At 41.8% G+C, this 23,936-nt stretch overlaps 2 protein-coding genes across 4 annotated transcripts in view; one reads left to right on the top strand and one right to left on the bottom strand.

Annotated features, from left to right (window-relative positions):
- The window catches only part of LOC121569200 (heparan-sulfate 6-O-sulfotransferase 1-B), a 94,342-nt gene extending 89,162 nt beyond the window's left edge, over positions 1-5,180 (top strand). The window contains exons 2-4 of one of the 3 annotated variants that reach the window (XR_006001340.1): positions 1,038-2,122; positions 4,257-4,391; positions 4,867-5,180. Coding sequence is in view for 1 of the 3 variants with exons in the window: in XM_041879958.1 (XP_041735892.1) it covers positions 1,038-1,749 (712 nt within the window). In the remaining 2 variants the exon portion in view is untranslated. Of the gene's footprint in view, positions 1-1,037; positions 2,878-4,256 lie in introns of those variants that run through there. The other 2 variants (XR_006001339.1, XM_041879958.1) reach the window with 2 other exon arrangements.
- A 1,582-nt stretch (positions 5,181-6,762) lies between these two features.
- On the bottom strand, positions 6,763-9,829 carry LOC121570456 (toll-like receptor 13). The gene is made up of 2 exons (XM_041881917.1): positions 8,293-9,829; positions 6,763-8,067 (listed from the first exon to the last, which is right to left on the bottom strand). Exons 1-2 carry the CDS (start codon positions 9,827-9,829, stop codon positions 7,088-7,090), a joined length of 2,517 nt encoding a protein of 838 aa, XP_041737851.1. The 3' UTR covers positions 6,763-7,087.
- Positions 9,830-23,936: the final 14,107 nt, after the last annotated feature.

The raw sequence follows: 23,936 nt of genomic DNA, 5'->3' as shown, positions 1-23,936 counted from the left end.
TGGAAACTAAGTAGCAGTTGGCATTACTGTGCCCAGTGTCTCTGTTTAAAGGTTGTGTTATGACCCGGCAAATTGAGATAAGAGTGTAGGGATCACTCTGAATCATTATCGGACCCTGTCGCCAGCTCTCTAACCCAAATTGTATTACCATGGTCTGCCTGTTTTGGAAAGGCAGTGACCCTCTGCTGTTTACAGTCAGATTGAATCTTAACGTTGTTATGACATAAGTACAAACCAGACAGTGGAGTTTAATGGGAAGAATACTGAACAGTTTGTTTGTCTGGCGTGTAAAGGAGAACAGGGTTGTGTAGGCGGGGGCTATGGATGGTGGGGTCAGTGTTGGTCAACAACAATCCACACACACACACACTGTCCCCCGGAGTTGGAATGTATTTACTGTTGTGTCTGTGAATGTCTGGCTCCCGCTGAAGTGCGGGAGAATACCACAGCAAGGTCAGGCATCTTGCCATTGCATGGCAGGTATTTCTGATTACACAGATACAGAGGAATGTTCCGCCCCTGTTTTCTCTCTCTCCCCATCTTTTTCTCCCCTGGAGATGATTGTTTCAAGATGTGCATCACTCATGGTCTCTGGTCTGGACCCTGTAGCCCCTGAGGTCTGGAATTTTAGCGATGATCTGGTTAAGCGCCAAAGATAATGTCCCCAATATATCAAAACCGAGGTCAATGTCAACATTCCCTGCAGTGATTTGTGATGACACGAAGTACCCCTGATTCTTCAGACTGCCTTTTTTTCCCAATTGAGTGTATTTATACGTTTCACAGGTGTGCTCTTCATAATTCACTTCGGTATTTGACAAAACTTCAAGTGGTCTGTAGAATGTGGATGGAGATCTTATGTGGTCACTGTTGATCCTTGAAGGCTTCCATAGTTCATCTCATGTTGAGAAGACTATAGGGAAACCAGATTTTATCATGCTAACTTAGTCAGTCATAACTCATTTGTTTTTGTGTAAATCACTGTATTGATATTGTTTTCAGTCGCTAAGTGTGTTTTCCTCTGTTGTGTTTTGCAGGAAGTTCTACTACATCACCCTGCTGAGGGACCCCGTGTCACGCTACCTGAGCGAGTGGCGCCACGTGCAGCGCGGTGCCACCTGGAAGACGTCCCTCCACATGTGCGATGGGCGCACGCCCACGCCCGAGGAGCTGCCGCCGTGCTACGAGGGTACGGACTGGTCCGGCTGCACCCTGCAGCAGTTCATGGACTGCCCCTACAACCTGGCCAACAACCGGCAGGTGCGCATGCTTGCCGACCTCAGCCTGGTGGGCTGCTACAACCTGTCCACGGTGCCCGATAAGCGGCGCTCGCAACTTCTCCTCGAGTCGGCCAAGAAGAACCTGCGCGACATGGCCTTCTTCGGTCTGACTGAGTATCAGCGCAAGACGCAGTTCCTGTTCGAGCGCACCTTCCGTCTGCGCTTCATCCGGCCCTTTGTGCAGTACAACAGCACGCGGGCGGCCGGCGTGGACCTGGACAACGACACGGTGGCGCGCATCGAGGAGCTCAACGACCTGGACATGCAGCTGTATGACTATGCTCGCGACCTCTTCCAGCAGCGCTACCAGTACACTCGGCAGCTGGAGAGACGTGCACACCGCTTGGCGCTTCGGGGTCGCGGTCTCGACCCCCGGGATTTTCTCAGAGATGAGGGCGGTATGGGGGGCGAAGGGACAGCCAGGCTGCCCACAGAGGACTACATGAACCACATCATCAACAGGTGGTAGCCTCTACCCCATCCCACCCCAACCACCCACCTAGACACCCACTTTCCTGACCTCCCCATTGTCTGGTATGGTGAGGTTGCATCAGAGTGAATGTTTAGGGAAGTTGAAATTTGACACTTGTGGTTTGGGAGGGAGACAGTTGCAGAGGATTGGGTGCTGCAGTGGCTTACCTATGGACTTTGCATGAGGCAAGCTGTGGGTTGCGGACCAGATTTCCCTTCCAGCTCGTGGATGACATAGACGTTTTGGTCTTCTTAGACTATGTGGAGAGGTCAGATCTTTGTGATTGCAAGCCTCATGATAAACCTGAGTCACCCTCTGGAGTTCTGGAAGCAGCAACTGTCTCTACACTCCTCAGATTTTCCTTTACAAAGTAAACAAACTTGTTTTACTTGCTGTTCTATGTCCATAAGAATAACCTATGTGCTTAATTAGTTGTTTAAGGAGTTTCAAAGCAGTGAGACGAGAAATGACCTGTACTTTGGTCCAAAAGTATTTCAATACTGTTTAAGTAAAGGACATTTCTGACAAGCTATCTTTTTATTTATTCAATTTCTTTCTGATAATTTGAAATAGATATTTTTCCAATGTGAGAGACTATTTGGCCCACCTTGATATACAGTATGACACTTGTAAGTGATATAAAGTCATGATTGTCATAACATACCCATCAATTTGCTGAAAGTTTACTAACGTCCTATCAAAGTTTAGAGCTATATCTTAATATAAATGACGGATAAACAGATTTTTTTTTACACTTGTATGTTTTTACCATTTTGTCTGAATGTCTATGAAGAGGCCAGTCTCTTTGGTTCCAATGTATTTTAATTCACCCGTTGGATTGTGATCTGTACACTAAAGGAGATGTACAGTACCTGAATGAGAAGGTAAATAATTGACATGAAGGTTTGTCATATGATTGTCCAGGAACATTTCTGATCACATTATCTACATAAAACAATGGATGCTCAACAGGAGACGGACCGAGGGTCTCATACTGAAGGGAGACGCTAAAAACAGGAAACACTGTCGTTCTTATTACTTGTACAAAATAATATTTGTGTGTGTGTGTGTGTGTGTGTGTGTGTGTGTGTGTGTGTGTGTGTGTGTGTGTGTGTGTGTGTGTGTGTGTGTGTGTGTGTGTGTGTGTGTGTGTGTGTGTGTGTGTGTGTGTGTGTGTGTGTGTGTGTGTGTGCGAGCGCACACTTTTGTTTCTGTGCGTTCATGCTCAATACATTTCCCCTCTCTGTTCGGGATCAAGTGTGTCATTTAAAACCAGAATACAACAATGAACAGGTGTAATGGATGGATTATTAGTCAAGGTTGCCATTCTCCCCAAGATTGTTTTATTTTTAATAATGCATATTTAAATGTCTAAAAGTGCAACAGGTAAAATATTAAAGGGTTGAAGAATGGACAGCCTCTTGTCAACCACAAGCTCTTTTTGTTAATAATCTATTTTTTTTCTAATAGGATGATCCCCTGGAGAACAGTGTGGTTAATTAAAATTCTAACAGAATGGGTCTGTACATGATATAACCATCATCATTAAATTCTGGTGTATATGGAACCTCCATATTTGTCCTATTTATAATTATGTTCACAAAGTCCCCAATACAACAGCAAAAACTGTGATCCCACAGGCATGGCCAGTACTAAAAACAGACCCAAATCTGAATGTTTGGGGAGTGTTAAAATGTTACGGCATTATTATTAAGGAAATGTGGACCAGTGTGTGCAGATCCTGCAAATGACTCATAGTCTTGTCATCAATAGCAGTTGTATTTGGTGCATGTGACAAATACAATTTGATTTGATTTGACCCTCTCCAGAGCAGTGGTCAAACGATGGGTTCCAGAAGACTTCTCTGATTAAAAGCATTTTCCTTATTTGAGAAAGATAGTTTTGGGTAGGATGTGTTACAAATCATTAGGGGTATGTGTGTGTGTGTGGACATGTTTAACTATAAGTCCCCACAAGAATAGTAAACAAACAACATTTTGACCAACTGGGGACATTTTGTTAGTCCCCACAATGAAAAGGGCTATTTCTAGGGGGTTTAGGGTTAAGGTTAGAATTAGGGGTTAAAGGTTAGGGTTAAGATTAGGGTAAAGGTTTAGGGTTAGGGAAAATAGGATTTTGAATGGAAATCAATTGTGTGTCCCCACAAGGTTAGTTAAACAACACTGTGTGTGTGTGTGTGTGTGTGAGAGAGATAAAGAGGAAGAGGAAGAGTGCGAGCGAGCAAGATAATTGAGTGATGTAGGACATTTTTAAACAAAGTCTCCGGTCTGGTTTTACCCATATTGTATTATCGCTGTGAGTATTTCTGTTCTTCATGCAGATTGGATCTTCTATTCAACAATAAAAAAAGAGATTCCTTTGTATTTCACTCTCTGCTCCTATTCCTCTTTCTTGTCATGCATTGTTTGTTGTTCCTGTTTGCCATGCATTGGTTGTTTTCTCGATTGCTTTCTTGTTTTTCAGTTTTTCTCATTTGTACTTAGAATGGACCGGGCAGCTTCCTGAAAACTGCGCTGAGATCAACCTCTCTTGGAGCGAGGCACAGCATGTTGCCAAGGATGAAAGACATGGGAGCACATTGTGGTCATGTCCCATAGGGGATGAAGAGGGTAGATTAGGTAAGTATTGGTTGTTTCAGTTCACACATAAATGACCTCATCAATGACTGGCAATGATAAGGATGAGGCTGCTAATTCATAATAATAATATCGTGGTAGCATCTCTATGAAATTTTTTCAAAAGCTACATAGCCTATTTCATTTGATAGACATATAAGTAATTCCCTTTATGAATGATGTCCACCCAAATTGTGGCCAGATGGAATTTTTTAAATTATTCAAACATCTTCCAAGCAAGAGGCATAGCAGACAATCACTCTGGCCTTTCACCATTTTGTCAGGCAGGCTCATTGACAAGGTAAGTTAACGCTTAAGCTTAAATTAATAATCAGTAGATGAAGGAGTTGTTTTCGATTGAGAACAGGGCTTTACAGTGTCATCTGCAAGAAGCCAGGAAACGTTTTGAGAATGTGTACAGTTGTGTTGGAAACAGAGAGGGTATTTGGATAATGACATTCTCTCCCTGTCCCTGCAGAGCCAGGCAAACAAATGGCAACAGCTGGCCAGGTTTAACCCGGGGTGAAATCTGCTCGAGTTGAGCTCCACATGAAGCACAGCTGAGGGCATACCAAGGTCACATTCAATCACCCACTATATATAATTATTCTCTACAGAAAGACATTGCATTAACAATGTATAAAAGCACTGCCACAAAACACACAACAGCACCACATTAGCCATTCTCTTGGTATACTGGTAGCGTGTTCTCTGTTGTGTTTATGTTTTGTTTGTTTTCTGTAGCTCAATTGGTAGAGCATGGCGCTTGTAATGCCAGGGTAGTGGGTTCGATCCCCGGGACCACCCATACGTAAAAATGTATGCACACATGACTGTAAGTCGCTTTGGATAAAAGTGTCTGCTAAATGGCATATTATATTATTAACTTATCAGAACATACAGTACAGCAAACCACTTGATTGGAAATTGGGTAATTTATAGGTGAAGTTAGTCATAAACATTTCGTATTTTCTAGTGTAAACATGATTTTGGTAAACAATGTAAACCTACATTTGTTGTTGTCATATGTAGTGCTTGTGAATGCTTTGCGGAGAGAACATCAAGTTAAAGATGGAATCCTCAGTACGGGGAAACAGCGCCACTGGCCGCCCCACCACCATTATTGTTTTTGTTGCAGAGCTGAGGAGCGTCGCACTGCTCTCGCAGCAAAACAAAAAATAAGAAATACATACACTATTGTGCTCTTCTATTGTGCGTGCAATGATGTCCGTGGGGAAATAACAGTGTTTATTGTTTGCAGTAACATCTGAGTTGTAATATTGCAAACTGACATGGCTTGTTTCACCATTAAAGATGCCAGCGTTAAGGGCTCCATTGTTTTGTTTTCTTCAAATTGACTGTTAAAACATTACTTGAAATTGTTTCCCTCATACTCACTTACCTCACAATTTCAGTTCCATCTTTACATTTTTCTTTCAAATGTGTGTGTCCCTCTCTCTCACTAAGTGTTCAAAATTGTACAACGATCAGTTTCCGAGTTATCATCCAGGATCCTGTTTCTGTTACCAAACCACCTAGCCTGCAGTGGAATGTATTTCCACTAGATATATCATTTATTACTTTCAGGGCTTCAAGCATAACATAGGAGACATGTTTACAACCGAAACATACTTATTTTAGAGCCATATAGTAGCATGAACATGTGTCCACAAACACAACAAGGTGCCATTGTCACTATAGCTGACCTAAACCCCAGACATCATTCATTAACTGAATAACACGTTTTTCTACTGATATAGATGTTGCTGTTATGTTGTTTAATGTTTGAATCAAAATGAATAAGTCAGGTCAACTGGTGGCTGTGTCTGGAGAGAACTCCAAAGAAAGATAGCATCAAAAACATTGCATTGAAAGATCAGTCGATTTGGCAGAGAAAGAGAGAGGCTGAGGAAATAGCAGGAAGATAAGCTGTGTAGTATTGTGCATTTTTCGGTTTGCTCCAGAAATGCCATTTCCTTGTGCTTCTCATCACTTTTAAATTGTGTTAGTTGCACAAGACCATACATTCCAGCTGCTTAACCCAATTACAGTGGCACCAAATGGGGACAGAATTTAATTAGCAGAGGTATTAGTGTATGTGAGGTAAAACATGCTTACTTTGTATAAAGCTCTATATGCCACAAGATCAAAAGACTGCCTAAAAACTAAGGCTTTTGTTATGGTCTCAATGATTCAGACTATTTGTCTCTTTGGTCTTCCATAATGAGTGATCCATGGAATGATCTCATTCAAACCGTTACATTAATTGAATCAAACACAACAGCATTCCAACTCTGAGTGGTATTTATATCATTGAGCAAAGTATTTATTGACATAACAAAATCGTTTTTGTGAGGTGACAGGGTGACGGCACCAAAACTTTTCGCTGAGCCTTGAGTGGATGTTGAATGAATATTGAACTGTAATGGCCTCCAACAACTGTCTGACAAAGATTAGGCTCCGTCTCCATCTGCTGGCTATACGCTGCCAACAAGTATAATGTATAATTACTTGTAATAAGCATGTATAAGCAGTATAAACATTTATAACAGTATTAAGCTTAATATTATATTGAATATCTATGCTGTAATTTTTCAAGTCTTACAACATATACAATTGCATTATATAACCACATATGTACAATGTTACAAAAGTGTCCGTCAGCTGTTCATGCTTCTTAATTTGAAAATATCCCAGGTCTAGCCAATGAGCATGGCAAGCTCATCACCATCATCTTCCTCCTGCATGCTTTCCCTCAAGGCATTCTCAAGTCGGATCCAGAACACCTCCTGGTCACGCTCGTCTGTGGGCCACAACAAGTATGTTTTCCGACGCACCATCTTTCGTAACCGAGTGTAAAGGGAGAGACAGTAGTCTGGGATCTCTTCGAGAAACACCATCAGAAGAACATCGCTCCCATCACACAGAAGTCTCAGACTGGCCAACTGGAACTCCAGGGCGCACCACTCACTGCGGAGAAAGTCACGGGTCACCACGCAGAGTGTGCGTCTGGCATTGTAAATGGCTGTTTCAATGTTCTCTAGGATAGCCGTGCCCGGACGGAAGTCGCGGTGGTGCAAGCACAGTCGGAATGGAGCTGATCCCAACGTAGTCCCTTCTAGACGGGCTACCAGCTCCCTCATCACCCACGGCTCATCTCTGGAGCTGTAGGAGATGAAGGCATCGTACTGGTAGCGACCTTTCCCCGCTGCCTTACGCCCTCGAAGGCGAGTCCTTAGGAGGAGGAGCATGTAACGGATGGAAAATTTCTGATTGTGCCAAATTAGGCACACGGTCACAGTCACCAAGTCCAGAAGGAAGGTGGTCAAGAAAAGGCTGAGGGAGAACTGGTCATAAGAGCATGCTTTGTCATCGAATTCCCGCATGTAGTGAGCTGTCCCCACATTGTCACAGTGGAGGTCATAGATATGGGCTACGTGCACATTAGGATCATTTAAAGCCCAGCTTTTGAACCAGGCATTTGGGCAGGTACAGGACAGTGGGTTGTCGCTGATATCAAGGAATCGCAACATAGGGAGGTTATCGAACAAAGATTTCTCCAAAACATGTAAATGGTTGGACTGAACTAGCAAGACCTTCAGGGAATTCCCGGGGGGCAGTAAGTTGTCAGGGAGAGTATCCAGGTCTGTTTTGTAAAAGGTCAGCTTTTCCAGTGATTTAAGTGGATAGAGGACAGCACTCAGATTGGTGTTACTCAAAGTGATGCCGCCCAAAAAAAGCTTTCTTAAGTTGACAAGGGGGACAAAGGTATTTTGATGGAAATTGCTCAAAATTGTGCTTCCTATGGATAAACTTCTTAAGTGTGCTTGCCCTTTAAAGAAGCCCGGTCCAAAATGTCCAACTCCGTCTCCACCAGGGCCTTGGTAGCGTAACTCTACGTACTCTAGTGCGGTCATGTTAATGAATGGAGCGTCGTCCTTATCAAAATGAAGGCAGTTGTTATACAACACCAGCTGTTTCAGTTTCACAAGACCTTGTAGGATGGCAGGAGTCAATCTTTTGATATGGTTCCCAGATAGGTCCAGGTAATCAAGATTTTCCAGGTCTCGGAAGGATCCTTCCTCAATGTATTTGATAATATTGAGGCTGAGGTCCAGCTTCACAAGTCTGCTGAGTTTGCTGAAAGGTTGATTGGTGATGTATCTAATGACATTGTATCGCATGTAAAGCTCTTCAAGGTTCTGTAGGTCACTGAAAGTATTTGGAATAAATTCAATGATTTCATTTCCGATAACGGACAAGCATCTAAGGTTCCTTAGAGGGAGGAACCAGCGAGGGTTGAGTTCTCGAATCTTGCTTCTATCCAGACTTAGGAACGTCAAATTTCTGAGGCCAGTAAACGTATCCATTTGAATGTTCAGCTTGTTATCATTAAGTTGTAAAGTTTCAAGACCCCCAAGGCTTCGGAAGGTGGTGTGAGAGATGTCCTTTAACCCACAGTCAACGAGATAAAGTCTTTTCGTTTTTCTCCCATCCTGCACCAGCTGGGTTTCTCCCAAATCCCCCAGATTCGCTTTTTCCAAGACTACCATATTTGGTGTGGAGCATTCTAACAGGACAGAGACATTTGGAGGTAATTTGGATCTTCCAAGATTGATCTCTAAGCTTGAAAGGCTGTCCATCACTTCCAGGAGGCCGCAAATAGTGAAATTAGATCTTTCAAGAGAAAAAGAGAATGCCACCATTGAAAGAGATTGCTTCGTCTCCATTGGAATTCCAGCAAAGAATTCTGTTTCTATCCCCATAAGGAGCAGGCGCTTCAATCTGTGGTTGTGAGCAAAAATGCCTGACTTTGGATGTAATCCAGAGTTGTTCGAAAGGTTAATGTAGGTAAGAGCAGGAAAGCCACTGACATTCAAATGGTCAATGTTGTTGCCCAAAAGACTAAGCCAGGACAAAGAGGTGTTGTTGTACACACCACTCTGTAGACTTTGTAGTTTATTCATAGAAATGTCAGCCGATTCAATATTAGGAAGGAAATTAAAAATTTCAGGGAAAATTTTGTGAATTATGTTTTTTGACAAATCGAGGACCCTTAACTGTGTCAGGTCGCGGAATACAACAACCTTGATCACTGAGATGTTGTTTCTGGAGATGTTTAGAATGGACAGCATGTGTAGTCCTTTGAATTCACCTCCTCTTAGAGATGAGAGTTTGTTCTGGTCCAGGGTTAATACACTCAAATTATAGAACTTGAGGAATGTCTCAGGCAGAATGGTTTGGATTTTGTTCTTGGACAGATTAATCTTGGTGGCATTTTCGGGGATGTTCTGTATGACATCCGACACATTCACAATGTTTTGACTACTACACCAGATAGTGGTGGGGTCATTATAGTTTGCCTGACACCCCTTAAATCCATAGCCACAGCTGAACCTGATGTTGATGAGAAGCATGAATAAAAGACAGGATCTTGACATCTTCTCTTCATAGCCAACTTCACCTGAAGTAAAACAGGGTTTTAAAACAGGAAATACAGAAAAGTAACACAAGCTAGAACACACCACACAATAACCACGTTTCCATCAACAGTTTTTATGCCAGTAAAAAAAAATCACCACAACTGTGATGGAAACAGGTAGTTTCGGTAAAATATTATAAATGCTGACAGATAATTTGTTCGTTCGACATGGTGGGATCTTTTTATGTCGGTAAAATTAATTATGCGATAAATGGTGGTGGAAACGCCTTTATTCGCAAATATTGATATAATAACCATCATATCAAAAGTAAAATGGGAGAACAAAGTAAAATTGGAGTCACGCGATGATATTGTGTGTGGTTCTCCCACTACGACTCGGGAAAACCTACAGTTTATTAGGCTAGAGATTAAATAAATTATGATCTTCACAGGGTGGTGAAAGTGCACAGTGATCTTGATGCTCCTTTCCAATAAATATCAAGGGTCTTATTCTGGTGACATGATGATCGATGCTTGACTGCCGTTTGACAAATAAAAAGATAGTCTCATGTAGAATCCCCACTGTATCTGCGAGCTGTTGGCTAGAGCGCACGTGCCAAGACTACAGTGGGCACATTTGCTATTTAGCGCAACAGTTTTTGTGACTAAACTATCGATGGAAACACATTGAACATACATTTTGTGTGCACTACGTAATGGCGCACTGACTTTTATCCACAACAAGTCCATTTGGTGGAAACACACCACTGGTGGGAAAATTGGCATATTTTCTTTATGTGGATTTTAGAATATTCGCATAAAAATCTGCCGCCAATTGGATAAAAATCTGTCGCCAATTGGATGGAAACCTAACTAATGGTACACATATTTGAATACCATCTCAAAAATGGTGTATCAAGTTCATTACTTTGACATACCACTATACACATTTGCATCGGAAAATAAGATCAAATTGGAGATTGAACAAGACCGAGCCAGATCATTCTAATTCTATGGTGATAACATTGTCATAAGTGGTAACTTCATTGTAGCATCCAGACAGATGATCAAAAGGCTATTTGTTTGTATAACCCTGTGTGCAATTATATCAGAACATGCTCTCATCAAATATATTTTCCTGAATGAACATCTTGCACCTATTTTATTAATAAAAGAAAATACCAACATACCAGTTAATCTTCAGATGTGTACTCTGCTGTGTTTAATCTAATATGCACTTCTACAAGAACGGTCCCTTGGGCTCTACATGCAGATCTTAATATACTGTGCTGTGTGTGTGTGTGCGTGTGTGTGTGTGCGTGTGTGTGTGTGTTTGCGTGAGTGTGCGTGCGTGTGTGTGTTTGCGTGTGTGTGTGTGTGTGTGTGTGTGTGTGTACAATATATGTGGGTTGGATCTAAGATGGTGTATAGATGGTGGTCTCGTACAGTTCTCTCTTTTTTTATACATTGGGTAGGCTCTATTTCTTTGAAATGGTATCAGTCTTCATCAGGACATATACATATTACATATCACTGGAGAAAATAGTCCAATGTCCTCAAAAAATGTCCATGAATATTGTCTGTTGTAAACTGGGTGGTTCGAGCCCTGAACGCTGATTGGCTGACAGCCTTGGTATTTTCAGACCTTATACCACGAGTACAACAAAACATTTATTTTAGCTGCTCTAATTACGTTGGGAACCAGTTTATAATAGCAATAAGGCACCTCTGGGGTTTGTGACCAATATACCACGGCTAAGGGCTGTGTCCAGGCACTCCGCGTTGCATTGTGCTTAATAACAGCCCTTAGCCGTGGTATATTGGCCATATACCACACCCCCCCGGGCCTTATTGCTTAATAATAAACCTTGCTGAAATGTACCCCCTGCATACAATGCTGCCTCCAATCACCCCATAGTGCATAATAATACATTGAGACATTGGCGGCAGGTAGCCTAGCGGTTAAGCGCGTTGGGCCAGTAACCGAAAAGTCACTGGTTCAAACCCCCTAGCAGACTAGGTGAAAAATATGTCGATGTTCCTTTGAGCCAGGCACTTAACCATAATTGCACCTGGAATTTGCTCTGGATAAGAGCGTCTGCGAAATGACTTTGTTTAAGCTGTAGCTACTACCTGGAAATAGTCTACCCCCGGGGTAGTTATATGATACAGATGTCATTACTGAAATTACCTAGACAATGATTAGTCAATCATGGTAAATACACAAACACACTGTAATTTAACATACTTCTCATAATATAATGTAGAGGTGATATCCACCACTTGAAATAATACCTTATTGCATTATCTATGTTTCTCTTACAAAGGGCATGCCCCAATACATATACTATGCCTCACCACACCTGAGAAATAAATAACTTACCTGATTAATCAATAACATGATTTGATCCATTTTACAGTTCAACACACACACACACTCACACACACAGAGAGACAGAGACCGACATAATTCAAGTATCATTAGCGTTGCCAGACTTTAATGACCTCTAGTGTATTTATATGAGGGCAGGCATTTGTTTGACTTACTCGTCTGCTGGTTTTCACCAGATTAGTTATCCTGGCTAGGGCTAACGTGTTTAGGGTTGCCATGACAACAGTCAAACTTTGTCAGAGCAATTCACCCATTGAGTGCCTTTCAACGTCAGCTTGCTGAGCTGATTTTAGGCTCTTTTATCACACATCCTGGCAGGAGAGTAGGAAGAGACAGATCAGAAAGGTTTGGTATTCATAAAATTATTTGATTATTTATCCTGTGTTCTTTGTCATTTGTGTGGATGCGCGTAATGCATTTTATGGAAACACTTGAACTACAGTATCTATAGACAGTGCAGCGCATAGTTTGATTTCATATGATCATTATACCTTGCATGGAGCATTAGGCAATTGCACAAAATAAGTTATTATAATACACAATGTTAATATTTTGAACAAGTTGTCTTTTGTTGGAGGAGTTTTCATACTTTTATTGTGTTCAACAGCAAGGCATTATTTTCAATGGACCAATGGGTTTATTTGTTAAGACTGTTGTTCAATACTGCAATAAAGTTACGCCTAGATCATGTACAGGTGTAAGATCAAGATAATTTTGGCAAACTGGATCCAATTAAGATCCTACACTTGTAGGACTCAAAGTTGGAGGCTTACATGGTGATATGATTTTAACCATGTCGTCTAATAGTCTAAAACCAAAAGTGACTATTAACTAACTCCTCTGCGCTTTAAGATGTGTGACAGTGAGAGTCTCCAGCCAGATGAAGTAGTGGACCCTGAGGTGGTTGAGGGGTCCAGCATCCCCCCAGCGGAGAAGGTGGATCCAGGGGAGGAAGTGTCCAACCCTCCCCCAGAGGAAAGCCTTGACGCTGGGGAGACGATGCAGGACAGCTCTGAGGAAGCAAAGAGGGAACCAGAGAACAAGACGGAGGGAGAGCTAAGCCAGACAACTGCACCTGACCATTCAAATGAGTTAAAACCTCCACTTGTTAGTATACGAAAAGGTACAGTGCAAGTATATGGGTAGACCTATAGACATACAGGAAGTTCAAACACAGACCATGCCATACAGTACATATAGACGTGAAGCTCTGATTTTATTGGCCACGAAAATAGAAAGTCATGTTTTGCCATATCAACAGACGTGGGTGTGAGTGGACACAGGCGAATAGGAGGTCACAACCCTAAAAGCACCAATCACACGGCATCGGCAGCTCTTCCTTCCTCAACCGCCAGTACAACTGTGAGTATTTACGAGGTCAAGACAGCTGAAAGGGTACAAAGGGTGTTAACCCCTCACAGTCATTTTTCAGTATTTTTATTTTTAATGAGTTGAACTTTTGATGGGCACAACTGATCAGTTAACATTTTTTCATATGTTTTCACCTGTCTCTGTGTGTCCACGGCCTTATTCATATCTCACAATATGGGTGAAGTTTGTTTATGGGGAAAACATAAAGCTTCTTTAATCCAGTTCTCCCTAAACTAATGTCACAGTAACGGCTGCGAGGTTGTGTTTTCTTTCACTCCCATTCTGTCTGGATCTGATCAGGTTTCAGGGAAACGGACGATGGTACTCTCCAACGAGGCCAGGAAAGAGATGGCCAAACAGGCCAGGGCTGCCAAGGATGAGCGTCGGGCCATGCTAGACGCCCGCCACAAGTACCTCATAGCCAAGCTTGTGGACAGTGTGAGCCTGGGGGAGACTGAGGTGGAGGAGGCCTTTATATCGGATGACAAGGTAGGGGAGGGGGGGGTTTGGGGGTTGGTCAGACATTTACAATGCATCCAAACTCCCATAATACCAACTGTCATAAATTCTGCCCTAGTTCAATTTGATAGAGGAATTCTTTGCGCCTAATGGATCAAAGAGGTTGATATTCTTCTATCAAGACATAAAAGCGGTAAACTGACTTACACACACTTTCTCTTCATTGTCATAATAAAAAAATGGAGTGAAGAACATTAGTCCTATAATATTCAATAATTTTACTTTCCCCATCTCCCTTTTTTCAGCCTTCATCAAACCACCCAACCTGGGTAGACACAGTCAGTTCTACCCCCGGGCAGAAAAAGCTCTTTGTCACCACTGGAACTTCAGAGGTAACGTTTTGATGCAGAACTGATTTAAGTCTGTGTTGGTTCTACTTCTACTTGAAATCCTTGTCCGGAACTTCTTCCATTTAATAATTATCTCTGACAAACGTTTCTAGCCCTAAAAGAGGACTTGAATGCCATCATGGCTTTCCAAAACACAGGACGTAATTGTCACGATCTTTCTTTAAAGTATATAGTACTGCACTCAACACCTTGCAAGCATAGTAATGGGGAAGAACACTCTTCGTGAAATATACCAGAGCTACCCTTCTCCAAACAAGCGTATCAGAATGACCTCATAATTACTAGTTTGGTAATGTTTGTATTACGTTGGTATTGGAGACAGAGCCTCTGCCACTTCTTAAGTGTTGATTTCCATGGTATCAGTAACAAACAAGACGCTTTCTTTGTTTCTTTCATTCAGTCTCATTACCCGACCTTGGCTCTTATGTTTCAGGCCTTACTTGAAAAGTGTTTGTTTTTCTTGAGAACAACAGACAAGGCCATAACGACCGCCAACGTTTCTCAGGTCAGTAAGCCTAGCGTTTCTGGCCACCACTTTAGTGGCACTATTTACAGATAGCTTCATTGTTGTGCTGTTGCTCCTGTACTGCTTGTGTCTTCCAGGAAGTGAATTTCGGAATGCTAGACTGCACTAATGGGAACATTTTGTACAGTTTGGAGAAACTGTTCTCACAAATTATGCTGCCTGCACTCAAGTCTCAAGAGGTAATTCCCTATCGAGTGTAATTCCCTATCGACATGCATGCTAAGTTGTTCAAAGTAAACAGAATAATCAAACACAACAATTCGTTTTGCTTGATTTGATACTCAACTCTCCTATATCTCCTCTACTTCAACCCCAATAAATGTTTTGTTCAATCCTCACCAGAATTGGGGCTCCATGAAGGATGGACTTCAGAATGCTCAGATTCAGGACTTCCTGAGTTCAGTGGACAAGTTCATTTGCAACCTCTCCTCTGCCAGACTGAATATGGAGGGAAAGTTCCAACTCCACAGAATGGACACTGGACAGAGCCTAAGCAGCCTGCTAGGCCCAGCAGACTACACAGCTGCAGGTATAGAAGTTACCTAAGTTATGGTATAGAAGTTGAAGTTTTTGTTTGTGATTAGCGACTGTCAAGTCTGGTGTATGCTGTGGTAAATGTATTCATTCTTACTTATTTGCCTGTCACCGTTATGATCAGCAATTATTTCCCCTTAGGGATTAATACAGTTGATTTAATTAAATTGAATTGATAGTCCTGCGCAAAGAAAAATCTCGTAGGGTAGAATAGACGATGTATAGTACAGCACATGCACAGGAGGCTGCTGAGGGGAGGACGGCTCATAATAATGGCTGGAACGGTGCAAATGGAATGGCATCAAACACATGGAAACCATGTGTTTGATGTATTTGATACCATTTCCCTGATTCCACTCCAGCCAGTACCATGAGCCCGTCCTCCCCAATTAAGGTGCCACCAACCTCCTGTGAGTACATCCTACAAGGGCAGATACTGGACATGAACAAGCATCATAGAATAACATCAATGTCAGCAGTACTGCTAAGCTCATACTGCATATGAGAAAATAAATGCTCAAAGTAAGTCTGTAGCACAGACAGTTTGTCTCTTCCCTCTAGCCAATAACTCAGAGCTGGTGGAGGAGCTGGAGGGCGTTCTCCTTCACTGGGCCCACCAGATTGAACAGGTGCTGACAGAGGGCGAGCAAATGAGGAAGGAGGCCGATGACATAGGGCCCTCTGCTGAACTGGAGCATTGGAAAAGCCGCATGACCACGTTTAACAGGTACCCATACTCACTTGTCATGCCACCTACCAGAAGAATCCCCCCTTTTTCTGACACATGGCTCAGCTCCACACTCAGTCTGTCTCAATACACAACCTTGAACACTAGACAATCTGTGACATTTACGTCATTTAGCAGACATTAGGGTCAAGTGCCTTGCTCAAGGGCAGAGACTTTTCACCTAGTCGGCTCGGGGATTCAAACCAGAGACCATTCAATTACTGGCCCAACGTTCTTAACCGCTAGGGTACCTGCCTATTCCAATAAATTGTTAGGTTATACTGTCCAATAGTATTCTGAATGCCGCATGTCTTGGTTGGTGTGTTGGTTGAGTGCACACTAGTCTATATTGAATGTGATCTATGTTTTCTCAGCCTAATGGATGAGATCAAACGACCTCATGTGAGGAAAGTTATTGGAGTGCTGCAGGTGGCCAAGTCAAAGACACTAAGGACTTGGAGAGAGCTGGTCAGTTTCACTCTCTCTCTATTTTGTATATACTGCATATGTAAAGTCAGGCATTAATTATCAGTTGCATTCAGTCAATTTTAACATGGATATTTTGAATTCAAGCTGTTACCTTTCGGACTAATGCTACATAGTGAGTTTTACTGTGCTTTTCACACAGTTCAGTGGGGTTGTGTGTGAGCAAAAGTAAGCCCTATAGAAACATAACATAAATCTTATTTGCTGTAGGATGGAAACATCACTGTTGTAGCAAATGAAGCAAAAGACAATGTGAAATACCTCTACACATTGGAGAAGTTCTTTGGTCCGCTTGGAAAGTGCACTCCGGTAAGAACGTTGACATCAAATCAAATTTTATTGGTCGCATACATATATTTAGCAGATGTTATTGCAGGTGCAGCGAAATTTTTGTGTTCCTAGCTCCAACAGTGCAGTAATATCTAAGAAATATTAAGACGAGCAATCTCGGAGTCCGGAGTGTATATCAATTATATACAGTACCAGTCAAAAGTTTGGACACACCTACTCATTCTTGAGTTTTTCTTTATTTTTACTATTTTCTACATTGTAGAATAATAGTGAAGACATCAAAACTATGAAATAACACATATGGAATCATGAACTAACCAAAAAAGTGTTAAACAAATCAAAATATTTTATATTTGAGATTCTTCAAAGTAGCCACCCTTTGCCTTGATGACAGCTTTGCACACTCTTGGCATTCTCTCAACCAGCTTCATAAGGAATGCTTTTCAACAGTCTTGAAGGAGTTCCCACATATGCTGAGCACTTGATGGCTGCTTTTCCTTCACTCTGCGGTCCAACTCATCCCAAACCATCTCAGCTGGGTTGAGGTCGGGTGATTGTGGAAGCCAGGTCATCTGATGCAGCACTCCATCACTTTCCTTCTTTGTCAAATAGCCCTTACACAGCCTGGAGGTGTGTTGGGTCATTGTCCTGTTGAAAAACAAATGATAGTCCCACTAAGCGCAAACCAGATGAGATGGCATATCGCTGCAGAATGCTGTGGTAGCCATGCTGGTTAAGTGTGCCTTGAATTCTAAATAAATCACTGACAGTGTCACCAGCAAAGCACCCCCACACCATCACACCACCTCCTCCATGCTTCATGGTGAGAACCACACATGCGGAGATCATCCGTTCACCTACTCTGCGTCTCGCAAAGACACGGTGGTTGGAACCAAAAATTTCTAATTTGGACTCATCAGACCAAAGGACAGATTTTCACCGGTCTAATGTCCATTGCTCATGTTTCTTGGCCCAAGCAAGTCTCTTCTTCTTATTGCTGTCCTTTAGTAGTGGTTTCTTTGCAGCAATTAAACTATGAACTATTCCCACGGGGGGCCAGTATGAAAAATAATGTATGCACTCACTAACTGTAAGTCGCTCTGGATAAGAGAGTCTGCTAAATGACTAAAATGTCAAATGTAATGAAGGCCTGATTCACGCAGTCTCCTCTGAACAGTTGATGTTGAGATGTGTCTGTTACTTGAACTCTGTGAGGTGCAATCTGAGGTACAGTTAATTGCCCATTTCTGAGGCTGGTAACTCTAATGAACTTATCCTCTGCAGCAGAGGTAACTCTGGGTCTTCCTTTCCTGTGGTGGTCCTCATGAAAGCCAGTTTCATCACAGCGCTTGATGTTTTTTGCGACTGCACTTGAAGAAACTTTCAAAGTTCTTGAAATGTTCCGGATTGACTGACCTTTAAATCTTAAAGTAATGATGTACTGTCGTTTCTCTTTGCTTATTTGAGCTGTTCTTGCCATAATATGGACTTGGTCTTTTACCAAATAGGGCTATCTTCTGTATACCAACCCTACCTTGTCACAACACAACTGATTGGCTCAAACGCATTAAGAAGGAAAGAAATATCATTTAATAAGGCACACCTGTTCATTGAAATTCATTCCAGGTGACTACCTCATGAAGCTGGTTGAGAGAATGCCAAGAGTGTGTAAAGTTGTCATCAAGGCAAAGGGTGGCTACTTTGAAGAATCTCAAATATAAAATATATTTTGATTTGTTTAACACTTTTTTGGTTACTACAGGATTCAATATGTGTTATTTCATAGTTTTGATGTCTTCAGTACTATTCTACAATGTTGAAAATAGTAAAAATAAAGAAAAACCCTTGAATGAGTAGGTATGTCCAAACTTTTGACTGGTACTGTATGTATGTTATGGGATGTATTGACATTATGGACAGTATGTGGATAGAATATGTAGTATATCTGAAGAATGATAGAATAGTATATGTATGCCTCCCGAGTGGCACAGCGGTCCAAGGGACTGTATCGCAGTGTTGTGGTGTCACTACAGCCCGGAAGTCCCATAGGGCGGCGCATAATTGGCCCAGCGTCGTCCGGGTTAGGGGAGGGTTTGGCTGAGGGGGCTTTACTTGGCTCATCGTGCTCTAGCGACTCTTTGTGGTGGGCCGGGCTTCTGCAGGCTGACTTTGGTCGTCAGTTGAACAGTGTTTCCTCCGACACATTGGTGCAGCTGGCTTCCGGGTTAAGCGAGCAGGTGTTAAGAAGCGCGGCTTGGCGGGTCATGTTTCGGAGGACGCATGACTCGACCTTCGCCTCTCCCGAGCCCGTTGGAGAGTTGCAGCGATGAGACAAGGTCATAATCACGAAATTGGAGAGAAAAAGGGGTAAAAAATATACATTATAATAAAAAAAGAATAGTATATGTATAGCAATAGTTACATAGGCTGGCCTTGACTAGAATACAGTATATACATATGAAATGGGTAAAACAGAATGTAAACATTATTAAAGTGACCGGTGTTTCATTATTAAAGTGACCAGTGTTCCATGTCTATGTACATAGGGCAGCAGCCTCTAAGGTGCAGGGATGAGTAACCGGGTGGTAGCTGGCTAGTGACAGTGACTAAGTTCAGGGCAGGGTACTGGGTGGAGGCCGGCTAGGGATAGCTATTTAACAGTCTAATGGCCTTGAGATTAAAGCTGTTTTTCAATGTTATCAGGGTGGGTGGAAATATGCACTAGATTGATGAAAATGATGCCAAATAATATTATAAGACTAGAAATTCGAATGCTTTTGACTTTAGCATTAGGATTAATGCTTTTGCGAAATGCAAACAGTCCTCAAAGCCTAAATTCATGTACATTTACAGTGGGGATAACAAGTATTTGATACACTGCCGATTTTGCAGGTTTTCCTACTTACAAAGCATGTAGAGGTCTGTAATTTTTATCATAGGTACACTTAAACTGTGAGAGACGGAATCTAAAACAAAAATCCAGAAAATCACATTGTATGATTTTTAAGTAAATAATTTGCATTTTATTGCATGACATAAGTATTTGATCACCTACCAACCAGTAAGAATTCCGGCTCTCACAGACCTGTTAGTTTTTCTTTAAGAAGCCCTCTTCTTCTCCACTCATTACCTGTCTTAACTGCACCTGTTTGAACTCGTTACCTGTATAAAAGACACCTGTCCACACACTCAATCAAACAGACTCCAACCTCTCCACAATGGCCAAGACCAGAGAGCTGTGTAAGGACATCAGGGATAAAATTGTAGACCTGCACAAGGCTGGGATGGGCTACAGGACAATAGGCAAGCAGCTTGGTGAGAAGGCAACAACTGTTGGCGCAATTATTAGAAAATGGAAGAAGTTCAAGATGACAGTCAATCACCCTCGGTTTGGGGCTCCATGCCAGATCTCACCTCGTGGGGCATCAATGATCATGAGGAAGGTGAGGGATCAGCCCAGAACTACATGGCAGGACCTGGTCAATGACCTGAAGAGAGCTGGGACCACAGTCTCAAAGAAAACCATTAGTAACACACTACGCCATCATGGATTAAAATCCTGCAGCGCACGCAAGGTCCCCCTGCTCAAGCCAGCGCATGTCCAGGCCCGTCTGAAGTTTGCCAATGACCATCTGGATGATCCAGAGGAGGAATGGGAGAAGGTCATGTGGTCTGATGAGACAAAAATAGAGCTTTTGGTCTAAACTCCACTCGCCGTGTTTGGAGGAAGAAGAAGGATGAGTACAACCCCAAGAACACCATCCCAACCGTGAAGCATGGAGGTGGAAACATCATTCTTTGGGGATGCTTTTCTGCAAAGGGGACAGGACGACTGCACCGTATTGAGGGGAGGATGGATGGGGCCATGTATCGAGAGATCTTGGCCAACAACCTCCTTCCCTCAGTAAGAGCATTGAAGATGGGTCGTGGCTGGGTCTTCCAGCATGACAACGACCCGAAACACACAGCCAGGGCAACTAAGAAGTGGCTCCGTAAGAAGCATCTCAAGGTCCTGGAGTGGCCTTGCCAGTCTCCAGACCTGAACCCAATAGAACATCTTTGGAGGGAGCTGAAAGTCCGTATTTCCCAGCGACAGCCCCGAAACCTGAAGGATCTGGAGAAGGTCTGTATGGAGGAGTGGGCCAAAATCCCTGCTGCAGTGTGTGCTAACCTGGTCAAGACCTACAGGAAACATATGATCTCTTTTCTGATGTATCAAATACTTATGTCATGCAATAAAATGCAAATTAATTACTTAAAAATCATACAATGTGATTTTCTGGATTTTAGTTTTAGATTCCGTGTCTCACAGTTGAAGTGTACCTATGATAAAAATTACAGACCTCCACATGCTTTGTAAGTAGGAAAACCTGCAAAATTGGCAGTGTATCAAATACTTGTTCTCCCCACTGTATATGCAAATCCTTGAAACTGTCCATGCCACAAACTGACATAAGATATAAGACGACAATGTTAAAACACTGCACCTGTATATGTACGATGTGTACGACCAATTAGACAAGACAAGTCACTGTGTATTACCTCTTCTAGACGAGCATGTTGGAACACATCCCCAGCCTGATGAACAGCATCCGTATGATCCACAGCATCTCCCAGTACTACAACACCTCAGAGAGAATGACCTCTCTCTTTGTCAAGGTCACCAATCAGATGATTACAACCTGCAAGGCCTACCTATGCCAGGACGTGGCCAAGGTCTGGGATCACAACAGGTATTTATCCAGAAATAATAATATATGTGATCACTGCAGGAATTTAACCCACAACCTAGGCATTGCTAGCAGCACACTCTTACCATATGAGCCACACAGCTGGCTTTCATCCTGGTCCAAAATCAGCTGGTCCAAAATCAATGATGCTCTGCAATTGTTCTGGACTGCTGAAGTAAACTTTTACAGTGCATTCGGAAACTATTCAGACTCCTTGACTTTTTGCACATTTTGTTACGTTACAGCCTTATTCTAAAATGGATTAAATTACATGTTTTCCCTCATCAATCTACACACAATACCCCATAATGACAAACTGAGAACAGATTTTTGAATTGTTTGCAAATTTATTAAAAATAAAAAACAGAAATACCTTATTTACATAAGTATTATGTAAATAAGCTGCAAAGAAAAAGCCATATCTCAGACTGCCCATCTTAATCTTTTCTTTTTATTGGCCAGTCTGAGATATGGCTTTTTCTTTGCAACTCTGCCTAGAAGGTCAGCATCCCGGAGTCGCCTCTTCACTGTTGACGTTGAGACTGGTGTTTTGCGGGTACTATTTAATGAAGTTGCCAGTTGAGGACCTGTGAGGCGTCTGTTTCTCAAACTAGACAGTCCTCTTGCTCAGTTGTGCACCGGGGACTCCCACTCCTCTTTCTATTCTGGTTAGAGCCAGTTTGCACTGTTCTGTGAAGAGATTAGTACACAGCGTTGTATGAGATCTTCAGTTACTTGGCAATTTCTCGCATGGAATAGCCTTAATTTCTCACAACAAGAATAGACTGACGAGTTTCAGAAGAAAGTTCTTTGTTTCTGGACATTTTGAGCCTGGAATCGAACCCACAATTGCTGATGCTCCAGATACTCAACTAGTCTCAAGAAGGCCAGTTTTATTGCTTCTTTAATCAGCACAACAGTTTTCAGCTGTGCTAACATAATTGCAAAAGGGGTTTCTAATGATCAATGAGCCTTTTAAAATGATAAACTTGGATTAGCAAACACAACGTGCCATTGGAACACAGGACTGATGGTTGCTGATAATGGGCCTCTGTACGCCTTTGTAGATATTCCATTAAAAATCAGCCGTTTCCAGCTACAATAGCCATTTACAACATTAACAATGTTTACACTGTATTTCTGATCAATTTGATGTTATTTTAATGGACAAAAAAATTGCTTTTCTTTCGAAAACAAGGACATTTCTAAGTGACCCCAGACTTTTGAACGGTAGTGTGTGTGTGTATATATATATATATATATATATATATATATATATGGCATACAGTATATATATATATGACATACAGTATATATATATATACTGTATGCCATAATTATTCCACATTATACACATACATTTACCCCATATTAATCGATCACCATGTGTGACAAATGAAACTCTGAATGGAAAATATTGATTTATTTAGCAAAATAACAAACTGCAGCTATAAAACCGTTTCAACCTATTTCCGTAAAGTAAGTAAGCCTCTGAGATCGAAGTAGGGATGTAGGCAATCTTTCTGCACAGTCATGGTATGCAAGCAATATTATAAGTCACCCAATAACTTCTTGCTGAAAGTGGCCCTGCTTTCCAACTCAAAGACTCTGTAAACTGCAGTACTATGCACATATTTCAGGACAACTCTACTCTGAAAGATGTTGCTTCATTCATAAGTACATTTGTCTATTCTGGAGGACATTCAAATGAAAGCAGTTAATTTTACATTTTTGCTTCCAACTAATCAACAATTATGGTGAAGATTGTGAGGTTATGTTTTTTCAAAAATGGTGCTAAAGTAAACCTACAACTGTGCCAAGCAACTATTGCGAAATAAATATAATTATATTATTCACACTTCGGATGGATTTCTATGCTTTATTTGTTAGCATATGAAACAGTGTTATTGAAGGAAGTCTATGGCATGTCTCCACTCAGAAACGAGATGTTGAGGAGGATCAGAGAATGCACACAGCTGAACCAGGAGTATCAGCTGTGCTTCCAGAGGGTGCGGGAGAAGCTTCGGGACAACCCCAATGACAAGCAGTTTGAGTTCAGGTAAACAAAACTAAAAACTAGGCTAGCTGGATAAATTAGACCCGGGTCAATTACATATGCTTATCTTTTCCTATTCTCAATTACATGTAAAACATATTTTTACCAATGAAATAGTTCAGAAAGTAAAAAAAAAATGAATTG

Source organism: Coregonus clupeaformis, chromosome 7, assembly GCF_020615455.1.
Source record: "Coregonus clupeaformis isolate EN_2021a chromosome 7, ASM2061545v1, whole genome shotgun sequence".
Lineage (NCBI taxonomy): Eukaryota > Metazoa > Chordata > Actinopteri > Salmoniformes > Salmonidae > Coregonus > Coregonus clupeaformis.
This window is presented reverse-complemented; position numbering and strand designations above follow the sequence as displayed.